The sequence below is a fragment of the Adiantum capillus-veneris genome, chromosome 16, assembly GCF_014529385.1.
Source record: "Adiantum capillus-veneris isolate H3 chromosome 16, ASM1452938v2, whole genome shotgun sequence".
Lineage (NCBI taxonomy): Eukaryota > Viridiplantae > Streptophyta > Polypodiopsida > Polypodiales > Pteridaceae > Adiantum > Adiantum capillus-veneris.
In genome coordinates this window covers 48,685,908-48,700,778 of record NC_140946.1, presented here as the reverse complement: position 1 = coordinate 48,700,778, position 14,871 = coordinate 48,685,908, and the positions used below count along the sequence as shown (strand labels likewise).

The 14,871-nt window shown below is 42.3% G+C and overlaps 1 protein-coding gene across 1 annotated transcript; it reads left to right on the top strand.

The window, feature by feature from the left end:
* Positions 1 to 3,536: 3,536 nt before the first annotated feature.
* On the top strand, positions 3,537 to 14,315 carry IRX9-L (Nucleotide-diphospho-sugar transferases superfamily protein). The gene is made up of 4 exons (XM_086484949.1): positions 3,537 to 4,043; positions 4,201 to 5,159; positions 5,947 to 6,196; positions 13,686 to 14,315. Exons 2-4 carry the CDS (start codon positions 4,285 to 4,287, stop codon positions 13,851 to 13,853), a joined length of 1,293 nt encoding a protein of 430 aa, XP_086341075.1. The 5' UTR covers positions 3,537 to 4,043; positions 4,201 to 4,284; the 3' UTR covers positions 13,854 to 14,315.
* Positions 14,316 to 14,871: the final 556 nt, after the last annotated feature.

Here is a 14,871-nt window from a genome sequence, read left to right as displayed (position 1 = left end):
GAGTCATGTTCATCTCTTCAGACCTTATAGCATACATAATGGGAAGTTTGCACTAAGACATCCTGCATCTGCTCTTTCCAAAGCTCAAAGTTTGTCCCATCAAACTTCTTGATGTCATAAACATCCCTGTCCTTAGAATACGCCATAAGAGTAAAAATTATAGCACATAATTTTGGGCATTTTGGTAAATTCCTGTTTGAATTTGGGAGAAAATCTCAACCAAAATGTCTGTCAAAGTGCAATATGCATATACCAAAAACGCATAGAAATGCTCTCTGAGCAATAGGCATAAACTGGAAAGTAGCAATCTCTTTGTGCACACTGTCAAACTAACAAATGACTACCAACACGACGTCAAAGAACGAATCCTCTCTATACATGGCCTATGAGGAGGATATGATAGTGGGGATCTCCAACAACCTAATCCACCTTGCATTGGGTAACCCGACCCCGAGTGTTCGGCTTCAAAAAGCCTCATGCACAACCCTCACAAAAGGCTAAGCAATGACTCGACTATAGTCAAGCCTCATAAGTGACTATCTTTTGGACCAAGTCTTAGAAATGGCCGTGACTATCGTACTAACCAAGATGGCTTGACAAATGCATAGAAAGGGAGTATCCCCATCAAGCATACATATGATAATCTCTACAATAATCAGGATGTGTGCTCAAACAAGCGCCAATCAGAGTGCAAGCAATAATTGTAACTCCCATTAGAAATGCAATCCGGGAGTAGACCAAAAGCTGGTCAACAACTACTACTTGCTCTCAATGATAGAGCTAATCACACTGTAAACATAGATACCAAACGTATATGGCATATCACAAAAAGATCTCAAGGAAAATTCTCTCTAGAACTTGTACATGTATCCAACTACTTGCAATGGTATCCAACTACTTGTAGTGGGCAAGTAACACTTATATCTGTAACCTGTTGTGTTGTAGTCAAAAACCAGACCACTCTCACATAGAGCATGTATAACCCACATTACATACATTGAGCCATTGTTCAAAAACACTTGTGTTGTGTCACGACCTGTGTGCACAAAACTCACAAAATCTGTGTTTGTGTGTGAGGATGCTGATGCCATCCACATTGTTGCAAATTTTGTAATCAAAATTAGGTAAAATGGAGACCACCAGAACATTCCAAAACCCTAAAAAAGACTCGGGTTGTGTAGATTTGAGTCCATATGAGGAAGATATGGCCAAAAATGTGTTTTTCAAGCCAAAAAATGCACGTAAGGAAACTTGTTTATGCTAATATGCCACACATTGGGCTGAATAACCATAGTAAAATAATCCCAAATCTCAACAAAATTAACTCCTAAAAAAGCTAAATAGAAACCGAAGGTCTCAGCTCCACACTCCCATATATGGCTGCTGCAAAGTTCTTGCTCCAAATCCTATTGTAAGCACACTTGAATGCACTTCGATGTGTGTGCAACCAAAGGATAACACTCCAACTGAATACTCTCCTTCATAAGCACTCAAGGGCGGCTGCAAATCAGCTCCAAACAATGTATGAAGCACTCATGATGATGAAGCTCTCTCACTAGCCACCAATTGACTTTAATGCTAGACTCAAGGGAAGAGAAAGGGTGGAGTTAGATACGTGCAAGCCAGAGAGAGAGAGAGAGAGAGAGAGAGAGAGAGAGAGAGAGAGAGAGAGAGAGAGAGAGAGAGAGAGAGAGAGAGAGAGAGAGAGAGAGATCATATGACACATAGGGAGAGCAACCCTCTTCTTCTTAGTAGCACACGATAGTGCATTAGTTTGTATGTGGATCATAAATTGTATATATATACAATTAAAGGTCAGCGGAGATAAGTTAGTGATGTGCGACAGGCGTCTGTCCTACATGGTCAACAACCTAACATGATGCACCATGTGGGGGGAGTAGAGTTTGCATTAGTACTGGATTGTCTCTCATCTCTTGCTTCACCTCTCTTCTTGTCTCTTGCTTGCATGTATAGCACTCTAGTCTATGACGTGTGCATGTCTCTCTCTCTCTCTCTCTCTCTCTCTCTCTCTCTCTCTCTCTCTCTCTCTCTCTGTGCCTCCGCTCATGTCCTCGAGTGTTAGCTTATAGCACATGACTATCAAGGTATATGAATTTGATTGCTTATTTGTATGTAACTGCAAATGCTTTGTAGGTTTTCCTTGCTCTTGGTTGTTGCATAGACTCTGATATTAGTTTAACTTCCAACGTACCGACTTTCTATATTATTGAGCACTAAAAAGGAAGTAATACTAGAAATCAAGGAGGTTTATTATCAAGAAAGTAGAAATCTAACATATTTACTTAGTATTGGGGGCCAAATCTCATGAGGCACACCCCCCCTCAAATTGCTCATAGAAAGCTTAAAAGCATACAACATGTAGAGCTCCCATGAGAAATGTGGCTAAGAACTGCATGGTCAATTTTGAAGCTCAAAATATGTTGCTTCAAAGCACTATAAAGTGCCTCCTCAAAAGGACTCAAGGCTATGAAATTTTGGAGCCGTGCAAGGAGTGGAAATGGGAGATAGATAAAAGATAGAGAATTCTTTATTCTATCTGGGGCAATGCAAAAAGTTACTTGTTAGCTTCCATTAAGCCTGGTTGCCATCATAACTAGAGTAGAATGCAATTGTTGTGCATAAAAGGTAGCCGTAGGCGAAAAGAGCTTTGAGAGAGAAGACCAGCCGCGTAGGCACCCGTGTACATGAGAAGGGAAGAGAGATGGCCCATTTTTATGTCCATAAGCAAATCCCATCCCCTTCTCTAGTTTGAAATAAGGCAGCATTTGTGTCTATTTGCTTCCTTTCACCACTTTCCATGACCAAGAAAAAGATTATTTCTAGGCGCTTTTGGTATGGAGAAAGTAAGTTGAAATCTAAAGATATATCCTAGCAATTATTGAATGCTTTGAAACTCTTTTGGCATTTTCAAAGCTCCGCATTGCCATTCCCCCCAATATCATAGCTTAAGCTTCGAAAGGGAGAATTACATCTCAACCCTCAAACTTGCATTTTCACCACATAACTTTGTTTGGGGATAGGTTTGATAACAATTTTTGGCTCATCGACATTTCTTTTTTATGATATCATCCTTCTAGATAAACAACTAAATTACTAAATATAAGCATAAAGACATATATGTGCATGGATTCATGGAAGCAAAAATTTAAAGATTCGATACTTGTTTGGTCCAAATTATCATGTTTGGTGTTCTCTCCATATATGTGCAACACTTGACTTATTTTTATCTCTCCCACACATACATACACACTCTCTCTCTTTCTCCCACACATATACACACACAACACACATGAAATAGTGAGCATTATTTTACAAGTATCAATACGATAAGTCAAATTGGATGCAATAGGAAAGGTGAAACGTGAAATCCAAATAGATGAAAAGTCCATTCACTCAACCAATCAGTAGGTGTGAACGGACCTTGACTTGGAAGTGCTATCAACCGGACCGGGATCGGACCCGCCGAGCGGGAAGGTGTGAAAGCCCAACAAAATTTTTGGTTTGAAGGTTTGGAGATCAAAATGGAGAGTGAGCAGCATTTTTGACTGTGAGCGCAAGCCTCCTCGTCCCTCGTTGCAGCTCGATCTCTGCGATTTCGTCAAATGGTGCCTCTCTGCCCGCTCGGAAACTCGCGGAATTAACGCTTCCTCTTCTTCTTATCTCATGTTCTCTTGCTCAAATACCTCTGCTTTGCAGAGCCTTGGCGTTTTCTGCCGAAGTCATAATGGTGCTCCTCCATTGTCGCCAGTCCCTTAACGGTCTCCACGGTACATTACCTGATGCCTGGCTATGAAAGCTTCAGTCTGATGTAGTGGATTCTAGTTTTCTGTTCTTCCCCCTCGCTTTGTCCCGTCGGATGTCCGACATCTCTCTATTTTTGCGGAAAGCCTCCACAGTGTCCACACCTGCAAATTTTTTGCAATGGAAGCTTGGTTTTGAATTGCGTTAGCCTTTCTTCAGCGGGACCTTACTCGATGGTTCTTGGATGTCGGCCTAATCGAACCAGCATTTTTGCATAGAAGGTATGGCGCTCTATATCATTTCACAGAGTTGTCGATCCCATTGCAAACCAACACTTTATGCACCACATTGTCTGTTTTTTACTTGTCATCTGTCGGATACCATTTTGTATCTGAAATGGTGAAACTTTATGTAAGTCTTTCCCTTTCTTGTTTGCAGAAGAGAATTCAAGGACAGTCGTGGAAGCTGCTTGGTGTGTTGATCTAAAAGAAATATCAGTTAATCTAAGCTTCGTGGGAAGGAATGATTTCACTCAGGAGGAGTTTGTCACCGTCAGTTCATGATCCGTCTCTGCCGAATGGAAGTGCTCTTCCCATCTCCAATCATGTACCTACAGTGGCTGTTCCAGTCACGAATACAGCCTTCCCAGCTACAACCTCACCCGTTGCCACGACAGATCTGTCCACTACAAATGACAAGAACTGCTCGCCTTGGTCGTGGTTAAAGCTATTGCACAAAAGGGAAGCATATGACAGATCAAAGCTCAAGGGCAGTATATGGAAAAAGCCCTTTCTTCCGGTCATGCTATGCTTCTTTTTGGGGTTCCTGGTTGGTTTAATGCCTTTCTCTTCACCAAGCTCATCACGATATAAATCAGAGATGGGAGAGCAAGAGTTTTCTCTTGAACTGAGCAACATACCAGACAGAGAAAGTCAAGTGGGAGCTATAAAGGCAGATGTTGTTACAGTGAATGGTACTGAACATGCAAAGTTTGCTTCTACATTGCCCTCACAGGTTGTAGCTGGCAGCCAATTGTCGGATCCTACTTTTGGCAAGCTTTTGATAGTGGTTACTCCAACGTACAACAGACCTCTTCAGGCCTTATATTTGACCAGGCTATCCCACACCTTGAAGCTCGTTCCACCTCCACTGTTGTGGCTTGTAGTAGAGATGTCAACTCAGTCTATTGAAACTGCCACTCTTCTTCGAAAAACTGGAGTAATGTATCGGCATCTCGTGTGCAAGAAGAATATGACGGATGTCAAAGATCGTGGAGTTCATCAAAGAAATACTGCTCTAGAACACATTGAACAGCATCAACTTGATGGTATTGTCTATTTTGCTGATGATGACAATGTATACACATTGGAACTGTTCGAGCAAATGAGGCTGATCAAGTACGTTAATAGGAAGCATTATCCTCTTCAAATAAGAATGCTTTCATTTTTTTAAATCTTGAATATTATTCTACCTCACCTTAAGATTGATCCTTAGATTTAATGCCTCACAAATGCCTCCTGTTAATGTTAGTGCCTGCTTGCATCATTGAGTTATTTGGCTGCCAAGTTTGTAGAGTTTTAGGAATGATCTTTGATTTGGAGGGCATGAATTCATTAGCAGACCTAGCATTTTGAATCTGAGGATATCGTTTGCCTTGAGTCTTGACCAGCCTTTAGCTTTAATTGCAAAGTGTTCTTGCACCAGAGACATAAGGAAGAAGGTTTTCAGGAGAAGAGTGTGGGAATATGGCATTACATCTTCTCTGCATTCTGGCACGGAAATGTGCTCTTGAAAAGGGGCACAGTAATCTTGTCATTTAGATAGCATTCAGTAGACTGTCCTGACGATTATAAGAGATTATAACACTCAGGTTTTTTTGATCAGTTTCTCTAGCCTATTTCGAGTAAGAAAAGATTTAGTTAAGAGGTGTATGTATGAGAGAATAGGGTAGGTAACATGATTTTCAAGACTTGGTTGCTTTAAGTCTCACGTATGCAGCTGGGATTGATTGAGGAACTTGTAACTTGGCAGTCATTTAGGAATTTTCCTACATAATATAATATTGTTTCAAAGAACAAGTCATATGCTTTGCTGATAACTTTTCTGATTTGATTAGTTTGTGTCTAACCTAGAACATATTTGAAGAAGGCTAGCTAATTGCGTATGGTTGCCTAATCATTGTAGGCGATTTGGGACTTGGCCAGTAGCTATGCTAACAGCTGGCAAATCAAAAACAATATTGGAAGGCCCCGTTTGTGATGGGCATACTGTTATTGGTTGGCACACAAATGAAAAGAGCAAAAGGTTGAGGAGATTTCATGTTGACATGTCTGGTTTTGCATTCAACAGCACAATTACTTGGGATCCAGCACGTTGGCGGAGGCCAACAGTAGAGCCTATCCGGCAACTTGACACTATCAAGGAAGGGTTTCAGGTTTGTAGTATTTTGTTCTATGATTTTCTATTACCAACCTCTTTTATACCAAATGCTTTTTCGTTTACCGAATGTGTAGTTTGTTGTCTGTATAGAAGAGTATGAACAATTATTCGGAAGTCTGTTTAATATCCTTTATTGGGATCTCAAGAAGGCAAATGAGTTTTGGCATTGTTTTGGGCTATGGATTCCACCTTCAACACTATGCTTTGAAAAGATTTTCAAACACACACTATGTCAAGAAATGGGTGCTGTTTTTTGCCAATTTTCTCAAACTTGCAATTTGTATCACCTTAGAAGTCGTGTGTTGTGCTTCATAGCGCTAAATATTCGGGTCTACTGGTTTTAGAGACGTGCTTACGCTTTTAAGCAATAGTAAATGTCAATATGCAGGTCATGGAGTTTTTTAAGAAGTCTGATTGGATAGTCTTTAGGGTTTTGTACATTTTGGTCTTGCAGATTATTAGACACACTAGGTTCAATGACACATGTGATAAAAAGAATTGAGTACCACTATCCCGCGTTCTAGAAAGTACCAATAGATAGATGCATGCACATTTTCTGAAGCTCACGGATATAGCTCTCTTTTCTCTACCTTCATGTTTTGTTCTATTCTAGGCTTTGATGTTTTTCAAGTCTCTTGGGGAATTTTAGATTAGGGGTTTTTCTTCACATTAGGAGCGTAATTCAGCCCTAGGTCTACCCCTTGGCGGCCATCTGCAATCCCACATCGAGCAGGATTAAAAGGTGCATCAAATTTGTCCTGAGGTGCCTCGTCTTGAGGAGTTGCTGCGGCAACATTTTCCATTCGAATCAGTAAAGTCTGCACTTGAGGTATTGCATGCTCACTACTATGATGGATAGAAATGACATGCAGTTGTCAGTATATCAGCCAGCACTTTAAGTTTTCAGCCTTTTTGTCGCCGGAAGTGCACGGTATCGCCCATTGCTAGCATCTTCTTTGCGGTCCGGTACTTCGGCAGCCCATCGAGCCTCACCTTTGCCATTTTCTCGCCGTCATCAAGTGATCCCATTGCTGTCCGCCATCAGCATCGTCGAGATCTGCGTTTTCAGCCCTGCTTTACGTGATAAATCTGCTGCGTTTTGCTTGCCAGATCTGCGTTTTTGCAGCCAGCTTCAGCCCTTCATTCCTCTCACATTGGGAGCGCAATTCAGCCCCAAATCTACCCCTTGGTGGCCATCCACAATCCCACATTGAGAAATATCCAAAGGTGCGCGACATTCCCCATTCGAGTCAGTGGAGTTTGCACTTGAGGTATTGCATGTGTGTACATTCCATTCCCCATCGGCAACGGTGTGGGGGGGCCTTGAGAGGGTTGGTTTGGATCCATTGGGTATCATTATCCTCTCTCTCTCTCTCTCTCTCTCTCTACACATCTGTACCGTACTCTCTCATTCCCTCTCTTGAGGGAAACGTAAAGAATCACCATTCAAGTTAAAAGGAATCATTAACGTAAGGAAAAAAAGCAAAGGATTTGTGGAAGTGTGAAATTTAAATCTTCACCATTTCAATTCGGCTGCACCTGACACTAGATTACCTTTGAAGTTGCTTAGAGGTTTTGTGTGGTGTGCCTCCAAATGCCAAAATACATAGATCTACTAGTTTTGGATATTTTCTCACAATGTAAACAGATAGAGAAAGTCCAGTATACAAGTTATGGATGTTCAAAGAAGTTTGTTTTGGTAGACTTGGGGTTTTGTACATTTTAGTCCTGCAAATTATGAGACACAGTAGGTCAAAAGACACATGTGATGAAAGGAATGTGTACTGCCATCACACATTTGATGAAGTGCAGAATCGCAAGTAGATAGGTGTACATCCGAAGCGCATGGATTTAGTTCTCTTTTTTCTACATCTATGCTTTTCTCGTTCTTTAGGCTTTGGCATTTTTCAAGTCCCTTGGGAGCTTTCAAATTAGGGTTTTTTCCTCTACCTGCCTTAGGTTATTGTAGTTTTGTTTTTGTGTCTCATGGAGATTATGGCAGCCCTACTCATATAACACGGACATCCGTATTGTCCTTTTTGAAATGAAACAAAGCGGAAAACACTTGAAACGTCTCTAAATAAAGACGAAACAAGATGAAGAAACAACTATTTAGGGTTTTATTGAAAAAACCGTCCCCCTAGATCAAGTTAGAAAACTAAGGAGATGGATTTTAAAACTTTAACACGTTCTCTCAAATCTTGAGTACTGAACAAGTCCAGGGGATTTGGGAGCTTCAAAGAATGACGAAGGGATCTACCAAGTTTAGTCACCAATAACAAAGTCTATTGGAGAGATGCCAAGCATTCTAGGTTGCATCTCATGGTTGTAGGCCAAATTTGCCTTGCATATGCATTTAAGCCTTAATTTAGTCAACTGGTCCGTTTATTGGTCCAGTTGCCCCATTTTTAGATGAGTGACACGTTTATTAGCTTTTATGCCACTTCTTATTATTTTGATTATGTGGTAGCTTTATTATGACCTCCCTATTTGTAGAGCTCTAGGTCACTTTATTAGTATAATGATGACTCCCTTCCCCCTCACAAAAAAAAAGACTTGCATGCTGCTCTCCACACTATGCACTTTTGATTAGTCTCTCTCTCTCTCTCTCTCTCTCTCTCTCTCTCTCTCTCTCTCTCTCTCTCATGGTGGACAACAAAGGAGGCTGATTTCTATTACTTGAAAAGATGCCAGAACGCCCAAATGGTGCCAATTCTGAGGGCAAGTACATCACTGATTACAAAACAGGTCCGAAGGCAATAACATGGAAATTGTAAAAAATGGAAATAACTAGCCACATGGAATCTGTAAATATTGAAAGCCATGGTAAAAACCTCTCCTAATGAGGGTAAAAGGTGCCCTGGCAAGCTAAGTGGAGAGAGGATGACAGTAGCCTCTGAAAGATAGGTACTTCCACCTAGAGCGAACTCCTCTAATGCAAATAAAAAACCTACTGTGAAAAGGACAAGGAACATTTGCAATGGCAAGGGCTAGCCCGTCGGGCGTTACTAGGGCCTTGTGCTTGCAGAGTTCGCTACAGGCGTGGCTGATGCAGGACCGGGGAGCCCCTCCAAGTGGTTTCCTACATTGCGCGGGGTAGGCCGAGGATGCAACCTAATGCTCACATGTTTGGGCAGCAAATAGGAGCATGTGTTGAGGGGTAAAGGTTTTCAATCAAGACTGAAGACATCTGGAGAAGCAGGCCAAGTAAAACTCTGTAAACGTTAAGCGGCCACCGCAGCCGGAAGTGCGGTGGTTGCTTAAGGTGGGGACCTTTTCATCACAGTGAAAATCAATCCATTTGTGTTGAGGGCCCACCACGTGGAGGTCGCTCCCCCTAGGACCCTACTCTCTCTCTCTCCCCCCCCCCCTCGTCGGCTAGATCTTTAAGGTCTCTTGGGATAGTTTTCTACGACGTTAAAACTCTCTTCTTCTTCTTCTTCTTCTTCTTCTCTCTCTCTCTCTCTCTCTCTCTCAATGTTTTGTCTTTGCTCTCCCCTCTTCATTCCTAATGGTATTGGAGCAAGGATGTCGACAACCACTTAGAGATCTTACGATGATCATATGGAAGATGCCATTGATGAGGATTAGAGGCTCATATATGCATGATTTTTTTATACATCAAATTCTTGAAGAATATTTATTTTAAGCAAATAGATATTCTAATATTGGTAACCCAATAGACTTCAAGTAGCTCAATCAGTAGCCCAATAAGCTTGGAATGTCTCAAAAGGGTGCACAACTTTTAATAGCAAGTTGCAACTGAGGGCATTGTCTTCTTTATTGTTGCTTGAAGATAGAGGGGTTGTTTTTGCCGTCCGGGTCTTTAGAGAGGCTTGGGGTAGCTCAAGGAGCATACAAAAGAAACTATCATGTTTAAACATGAAACCTGGTAGAAAAAGGGATTGCACTTTGGGAGGCTACGGTGAGAGAGTTTATCCTGGTAACTTGTTCCAATTTGCTACATTTTTGCATTTACCCTCAGTTTTGAGGGCTGTTGTCGCGAAAAAACTGTGTTTTTTGCACCTGTCTACGTGTGATCTCACTTCTACTTGCAGCTTTTTTATCGGAGCCACGAGAAATGGCACCAAATCTGCTGTTTAATAAAAACAGCGTCAAATATGCGGTTTTGCATAGCCATTGTGCAGTTGGGTGTTTCAGCCCATCAGCAACTTTCGCTTGCGTTTTTTTGCAAGGCTATACTTGTTTGCTCTGCCCTAGCTGGATTTGCAATATGTCATCATCAAGGCCACCCCTACAGGTGCTGGCTTGCTGCATTTTGTTGCAGATCCTCACTGTGGTTGTATTGCTGACTGCCAATGGTGATATTCAGCGTCTCCTCATCTTCCTGCAGCGGTGGTTGCTATCTGACTACAACCGATCTCGTTGGATCTCTTACCGGGGGCGCTCATCGAGGTGTACTCAGATTTTTAGCCAATATACAATTTGTGTTTTTGTCAACCCTTTGTTGCACTTCCACTCACAGAAAGCCCTTTTGGCCTCATGGTCAAGCCATGTTTCCCATTCTTGGGGGGTGGTCTTGAGCTCAAAGCCCAAACTAGTTTCTGTGTGGATAGTCGGTCCCTTGGCCACTTGGGCAACTCGGGTGGACTTGGGTTCCTTGGGTTTGCTGGCCAACTGGAATTGAGGACGATTTCGGTTCTGCTCTTGGTCGGAGCTCACGCTGGCTCAAGGCATTGGTCAAATTTTGGGGGTGGAAAATTTTTCAATTTGCTTCATTGTCAGAGGCGTGTCCAGAGGAGCTGATTCTTGCGGGCCTTTTTCTTCTCTCTCAATTGGGCAGGAGTGCTGAAGCACCAAAGGAGCCTTTCCACCAGCTGCTTGAGGGATTCCAATTTCTAAGAGGAGGGATAGACAGAGACAACAGTGCCTTGCTTTGCAGAGAGGATGTTTCCACCCAGAGATAGCAGAATCACTTGCATCTCAAGGAGCTTTCTTCTTGCAGAAAAAAAACTATTCAAAGGGAATTCTTCACTCTTTCCCGCTCCCATAAGAACAAAAGATTGCAACCAAGCACAACACCTTATTGCTATGTATTTCATACTTGTCATATATGCAGATGACCTTGTGATTGTGCATTTGCGATCTGGCATTGGAGATCTCCAATTGCTAAGACCTCTCCAAAGCACAAAATGGGGGACATTGTGAGGTTTTCGTCCAAATTACGACCAATTATATCGTGTTATTCTTTCTATCTTTTGTGGTGCACATGCCCGCATCAACTAACTTATGTTTGTGCTAATTTTTTCTAATTAATGCTTCTTTTAGTGCTGGACTTTATTATGGCCGAGTGTGCCCCTTATCTTTAGAGTTATGATAGAAACTCGGTAGACAGATCTTTGTATTGATGTATGCTCGTGTTTTTGCGTGGTATGAATGTGTGGGAGCATATTATAGTACCTAGTTCTACACCCCCTATTGGGCGCTGACGATGTTAGTGGGGATGTCTTAGTATATAGTCAATACTGTGCATAATGGACCGATGGTTATATTGACTTGTGGATGACTCCCACAAGTTGATACCTTGCACTTTCTTTGAAGGAGAATTGGGGCTTATCCTGGATTCATCTAGGTATAGATGAATAGTGTATAGTGTTTAGTTGTATAGCGGACTTGTAGACTTCACATTGTGAATTTTCGTCTACAACCAATTGGTATTGTGTGAGTTCTTTCTATCTTCTGTGTTGCCCTATCAACTAATTTTATGCGATTTTTTCCTGTTTAAGGCTTCTTTAAGCGGTAGGCTTCTGAGTCCACGGTGCATCCCTAGGGGAATGACAAAAATCCCATGAATTAGGAAAAATGCTGTGGGAAAGGAGCAACGACTTTTTGAAATCCTTTACTGTGTTTTGCCTAAATGAAACTTGATGTTCTGGTGTCCTAAACTGTGGTGCGTACGCTTGCCTAAGTATTCCATGGATGCTTTTGGTTGTTATGCGTTTAGTTATGCGGATGCTTTCTAATCCTTATATCATTGTATTAATCATTTCTATCTGATATTTAGTGCTAGCTTCATAATGTCTTAGTCTGCCCCTCATTTCAATATTAACGACAGAAACCGAGTACGCAGGTCTTTGTGTCGATGAGAGAGAGAGAGAGAAAGAAAGAAAGAAAGAAAGAAAGAAAGAAAGAAAGATTTTTAACGTCTATGTCAGGCCGAAATCGGCCTATGAGACAAATCAAATGTACATGGTGTGTATGTCATCCGTCTATCGGAAAGACAAATGAAACAAAACTGAACTGAATGTAGGAAGTGGAGTATCTGAGGAGGGATGGAGCTCTATCTCTAGGGGTATATGCATGTCTATATGCTCAAGGTAGTACAATCATGAGAATGCATCAAGCTATCTAGCTCCATCCTGTACAAATGGGGGGATGTAAGATGTGGTACATGGGCGGGGCTGGTGCCAAGGCTACCCGGATGAAAGCTGTCGGGTCGGCCCTCATCTGAGCTACTCGCTCCTCAGTGGCACGGCGCTCCCGGGCTCGGATCTCCTCGATCTGTCGGTGGTGGGAGCTCGCGCCCCTGTAGCCTGTGACCGGGCGTCGTGTATGTGGGGCCAAAGTGATCCGAATCCTCTGATGCAGCCTCCGTCAATGCCGTGTAGTCCTCCGTAGTGGTGGGCGTCTAGATCTCCCTAGCTCGGTCGGTCGATCGATCAACGTGCCTTTGGTGTGAGGAGAATGTGAGCTCTGCTGTGGTAGCTGCTCCTCTGGCTGCCCAGTGTCCACTCTAAAGAAGTTTGAGAGAGAGAGAGAGAGAGAGAGAGAGAGAGAGAGAGAGAGAAGAGGAGAATTTTTAACGTTGTGGGAAACTATCCCAAGAGACCTCAAAGATCTATCCGCGACGAGAGTTGAACTCAAGACTTGTTAGTCAAGAGGGAAATGGCATAACCAATCTACCACACTTGAGAGAGAGAGAGAGAGAGAGAGAGAGAGAGAGAGAGAGAGAGTGTTCTTCTACATCCACTATTGGGGCACTGATGTTGTTAAGAGGGGAGGCCATAGTAGTCGGTATATAACATTATTTTCTGGATGATTACTGTGAGTATATAAGGTGCACTTCCCTTTATCAATGAATTTGGGCTTTTTGTGGATTCGTCCAGGTATGTATACTACACTTATCTATGACTGTGCTTTTTGTGGATTTATCTAGATATGTATGCTACACTTTCTAGTAATGGAAATCACCTTGATAGTTTTCAAGATCCACAACCCTAATTCTATAAAAAGAAATCACAAACATGGTCAGACGAATAACAAGTACGATTCTGTGAGGCGTGTATATAATTTGATATCATATAAATAATAGTCTGTCTGGGCAGTTTCAGCACGCCTCTGGTTTTCTGTTTCAAATGTTGTGCAGCTTCAAAATGCAATCCTCAATTATCAATTTATGTGTGACTTTTGGCCATGTACATTTTTGGTTTGTGATTGCTGATAAACTGGATGCGACTCTGCAGGAAACGACCTTTATTGAGCAAGTGGTTGAGGATGAGAGTCAAATGGAAGGACTCCCTAGCGGTTGCTCAAAGGTCATGGTATGGCATCTTCATTTCGAGGCACCGGAAGTGGTGTACCCTCCAGGATGGAGGCTGGAACAAGATTTGAATGCCACAATCCTTTTGTAGATAATTATCTGCATTTGACACACTGCTTGTTAGCAGCGACAAGAAGAGCAGGACAGGATTCTCGAGAACGACGTGAGGTGCATACATCAATGAGAAGCTGCTGTGGTTCTTGTATCATCTCACACACACATTCACAAATTGATCCTCCTGTATGGTGTCTGAATGACTGCCACAATCCCTTCCATTGTAGTCAGCCTTAAAGGGAGCATTTTATGTAAATTTATTCAAAGAGAATTTTTTTTCCACGGAGAAAAAAAACATTTGCTTGAGGTCGTGACGTTCAAGTGGTTTTATTCCCATACTTATAATAGAGTTAATCGATGAGGGGCCTTGATGTTGTAACCAAAAAAGTTCAATTGGTTAAAGTACACTTTTGAATTTTTCGAACCATTAATGGCCTCAAGATCTTGGCTGATGTACAAATTTTGAAGGAGTCACTAATTCAATAGCAGATGATCTCTAGAGCTGTGTATGATCGCATTTCATGATCAATAATTCTCCCTGGTATGGAAGCTCAATGCATCAAAATTTCTAGAGTCTCTAATGAGAACCTGTCAAGTTGTGTGTGAATGAAAATTTAAAATCATAAAAAATGCAGGTGGTTATTTTTGTGCAAAAACTTACTATTTGGGCAGCTCCCTTAGAAGGCCGTTTTGGTTTTGAACTTGATGATGAGTATGGACTCTCAAGGTGTTTGGGAAAGGACACTGGGTTCCTCCCTCCATCAAGGTCGCAGGTTGGGGCACTACAGATCTCAACCCTCTGTTTACTATCAATTCTGTGCTGGAATGGCCCCCTCTCCCCACGGCCTTGAAACTAGTTCCACCATGGCCCCCGGCCTCTGCCATCTAGCCAATTTTATGGGGTAGGGAATGGTCCGTCAGTGACCATTCCCCGCAATCACTGTGACCGCATGGCGACCGGCGGGGAGCTGGGAGCCATGGCGGGAGCAGTGATTACGAGGGAATGGTCACTGACAGACCATTCCCGGCCGTCAAGTGTCGGGGGGAAGGGGGCC